The 4,188-nt window shown below is 27.3% G+C and overlaps 1 protein-coding gene across 2 annotated transcripts in view; it reads left to right on the plus strand.

The window, feature by feature from the left end:
* Positions 1–4,188, plus strand: part of LOC126904264 (uncharacterized) — a 77,127-nt gene extending 72,939 nt beyond the window's left edge. Inside the window, exons 5-6 of one of the 2 annotated variants that reach the window (XM_050683152.1) lie at positions 2,129–2,216; positions 3,601–4,164. In XM_050683152.1, the coding sequence (XP_050539109.1) occupies positions 2,129–2,216; positions 3,601–3,794 (282 nt within the window). In that variant the 3' untranslated portion in view covers positions 3,795–4,164. Of the gene's footprint in view, positions 1–2,128; positions 2,217–3,600 lie in introns of both variants that reach the window. The other variant, XM_050683151.1, reaches the window with a different exon arrangement.

The raw sequence follows: 4,188 nt of genomic DNA on the forward strand, positions 1-4,188 counted from the left end.
CTATTTTTGTGTGAAAATTTTCGATTTTGTATTTTACATTTTTAACTTTATTATGCTATAACTTTTTGAAAAATGTATGGATCGGTACAATTTTTGCATGAGAAGTAGTATTTATATAGATCTTTCATTCGACATACTGTTTTTTTAAATCGGACCATTTCCTTAAATACAGTGGGGATTCAAAACATAAAAATGCATATAGAAAGTAGAACTTTTTCAACGTAACTTTTGAAAGTGTTCCGGAAGGTCTGACACTTTTATATATATCTTAAATTAAAGCTAATGTAATATACTTTATAATGGTAAAAAAAAATTTCGGACTTTATTTTATCTTCATGGTGAAAACAGACATTAAACTTAATAAAAAAAATACGATTTTTGTAAAAAAATTCTTTTTTATATTTTTAACTTTATAATGCTATAACTTCTCGAAAGATGTATGGATCAATATAATTCTTTTTTTTGTAGATGCATGATGTCTTTACCTATCATTTGGTATATTTTTTTTATAAATCTGACTTTTTACCTGCCTACAGGGGGGGATTCAAAATGACAACTTTTTCACAAAAAATTGACTTTTTCAACTTAAATTTTGAAAGTGTTCCGGAAAGTCTGACACTTTTATATATATCTTAAATTAAAGCTAATGTAATATAGTTTATTATTGTAAAAAAAAATGTCGGACTTTATTTTATCTTCATGGTGAAAACAGACATCAAAGTTTATAAAAAAAATACGATTTTTGTAAAAAAATTCTTTTTTATATTTTTAACTTTATAATGCTATAACTTTTTGAAAGATGAAAAGTATTTTACTTTATTATGCGAAAAAAAAATTTCAGACTTTATTTTATCTTCACGGTGAAAATGGTTACCAAATGCTATTATTGTGTGAAAATTCTCGATTTTATTTTTACATTTTTAACTTTATAATGTTATGACATATTGAAAAGTGTATGGATCAACATAATTTTTTTATGAGAAATAATATTTTTTAATAATCCCTTTTTCATTCGACATACTTTATCTTAATTAGGATATTAATAATGAACTAGCAGATCATGAAGCTTTTGGAATAATCCACCAATTTTTTAAAATTAAACACTATCTAAAGATTTGCATCGAAGTGTTTTTTTTTTTTTAGTGATTTTAATCCCTGTCAGATATTATTATACTTGATCCATCTATGCCACGTCACCACTGTGCCGCGACCGCCCTGTGCTGGGTTTTTTTTACTTAAAACTGCCATAATTTTTCTTTGAACATGATGTTTAATGACAATAATATATTGTAAATTGTTTACTGTAAAATATTATTTTTTGTACATTCGTATATTAAATATTTTGTCATGTCGATTGTCAAAAAACCACGCATGTATTGACCAATGTAGATGTGCTTAGCAGCCTCAAAGCTCGGTATAAAAGGCCTACATCTATATTGACCGATGTCAAGTTGCTCTTTTGAACGTAATTGTAAAGATAACCATTTTATTATAGTAAATACTACTAAATACTCTCCTAACCTTTGATCCAATCATAAATAGCAAATGCGGCAGTGCCAAAAGGTATTTTTTCTTACTCACACCTATTTTTTTCTTATTTTATTTAATTATGTTAATAATTTGTAATAGTTTTGAACAAGACTTGAAATATATTATATAGCAAAATCTGTAATCTTTAATTTATTTGAACATTTATAATTTGTAAATGACATTATTTTATTGTACATCGGTTATAATCGGGTATAATCATTTGATTTAAATTTAAATTTGTAATCAGTTAATTTGTATAAAATAGAATATCACCGCCCATAATACTAGTTTACCAGTCTTTTAACTTCTTTTCCTCTAAATTTAAGGTAAAAACTTAGNTATCACCGCCCATAATACTAGTTTACCAGTCTTTTAACTTCTTTTCCTCTAAATTTAAGGTAAAAACTTAGTAAATTGAACAATAGATGTGTCATTTACATTTGAAATTCCACCATGCTTCGGTTTGGTAGAACCTTGGCTAGTGTAGATCCAACTTTGTTTGGTTTATGTACCTTCATTAGTGAAAGCCTTACGGCCAGAAGCCGGTGAAAATCACAATGTGTACTTATTTTCATTAATTTTTAAATTTATGTTACAGACTATAATTAACACCAATTATGTTATTAAACTCCTAGGAGATGAATTCAGCGTAAATGAATATTTCAGAACGGGTACTAAAAATACTGGTATTCTTTTAATTTATTTTAATATTGAAAAAGAAAATATTTATTTAATAGAAAATTAAATATTTTTTCTATCGCTATTTTTTTAGATATAATCAAACATACAACGTTTTAACTATGCTTACGTAATATCTTTAATATACTTGGATATTACTATTTCTCAGTTTTATAAGAGTATATTATAACAAGAGTNCAGTTTTATAAGAGTATATTATAACAAGAATTTCTTAAGTAGCTAACTTCTGTGTTGACTTTTTAGAAAAATATAAATGCTGACAGATTACTTGTAAGTCATTAGTCCATGTAGGTTGTCCTCTAGCGATTGATTCGCACATAGCCTCAAAACTTGTTGCAACATTTCTGTGAACTGATCAATAAAAATACTAACAGTAATTAAAAACAGAAATCAGTGACAATAGGCGAGGACGTGATTGGAGAGTTGGAAAGTTTTAAGTATATAGGATCAGTTGTTCCAAAGAGCGGTGGTATTGACGAGGATGTAAGACACGGGTTTTAATAATGCGATAAAATAATTCCAATGAGACTGAAAGGTAAATTCTACAAGACTGCAGTGATATCAGCTATGGTGTATGGTTCAAAGAGTTGGGCGGTTGATAAGAAAGTAGAGCAGAGAATGAGTGTAACAGAGATGAGAATGCTTAGATGGATGAGTTGAGTGACTAGAGAAGATAGAATAAGGAACGAGCATATAAAAGGAAGTATAGATGTAGCGTCAATCGTGGATAAGATGAGAGAAAATAGACTTCGATGGTTTGGTCATTTTATGAGGAGAAAAGTATCGGAAGCTGTAAGAACAGTTATAGAAAAAATATTGAAAGAAAATAAGGCAGAGGAAAACCAAAAAAAAAAAAAAAATGGTGGAATACTATTAAATGCGATATGAGGACAGCTGATGTGAGCGTAGATGATGTAGGTGATTATGTTAAGTGGAAGTTTAGGATAAAGGTGGCCGACCCAAGTAGTTGGGATTAAGGTGGGGAAAAAGAAGGAGAATTTTTTTAAAAAGAGTTCATAGAAATGGTGCAACAAATTTAGAGGGTACATGAGAATCAATCCCGAGTCGATGGGGTACAAGAACTAATTTTATAATTAGAATCCCGATATAATTTTAATCTCAGCAAAAATTTGATTTTAAATTGATGCATAGTACTTAAAAGAAGCCTGATAATTTTTTAAACATTAATATAGAAGTTAAGTTGACTTACTTAAGAAAGTCTTGCTAAAACATACTTTTGTAGCTAGTAATAATCATGCCCAAGTCCACTATTATGTACAAAAAGTCTACAATTTTGTAAATTCACTAAAACCAATGAATTTCCCCAATTATAATAATAAAAATAATATATATTATTTTTATTTTACGTAGATACAGTCAAAATGTTAGCTACAAGTTTTGTTATTGAAACATGCATTTATATATATGTAAAAGCAATGGGGAAATGGTTATACTTACCAATAGAATTTCATAAAGAAAATTTTTCTAAAATACATGAAGAAAAATGTATTTATTTATATGATGAAGGAACACATTTTTTTATAGTTGAAGATGTAGCTGATTAATGGAGAACTGTTGATATTGCTTTACAACTTCTAATGAGAATGCTTTAGAAATATATACAATGTGAATCGTTTATCATAAACAACTTATTTACTTTTAAAATACAAATAATGTTGATTATAAATATTTGAATTTTTTTTTGTTACATAATTTCTTAATTTATTAATTTTTAACTAGTTTTAAGGATTATTCCTTTTATAAGTTATATCATTCAAGGATGTCAACTAGCTTACTCAATGAAATTTAAATAATTAAGAAAACGGCAAAATTACAAAAATTTGTTAATGAGTTTCCACACCATGCCGACGATATATAAGTGTTCTAACAACTATTAACTTTTTATCCAGTCAATATTTGGAGTTACTTTTTTTTTAACTGTTATACATTGTGACTTCA

The sequence above is a fragment of the Daktulosphaira vitifoliae genome, unplaced genomic scaffold (genome assembly GCF_025091365.1).
Source record: "Daktulosphaira vitifoliae isolate Bord-2020 unplaced genomic scaffold, ASM2509136v1 Scaffold_4, whole genome shotgun sequence".
Taxonomy (NCBI): Eukaryota; Metazoa; Arthropoda; class Insecta; order Hemiptera; family Phylloxeridae; genus Daktulosphaira; species Daktulosphaira vitifoliae.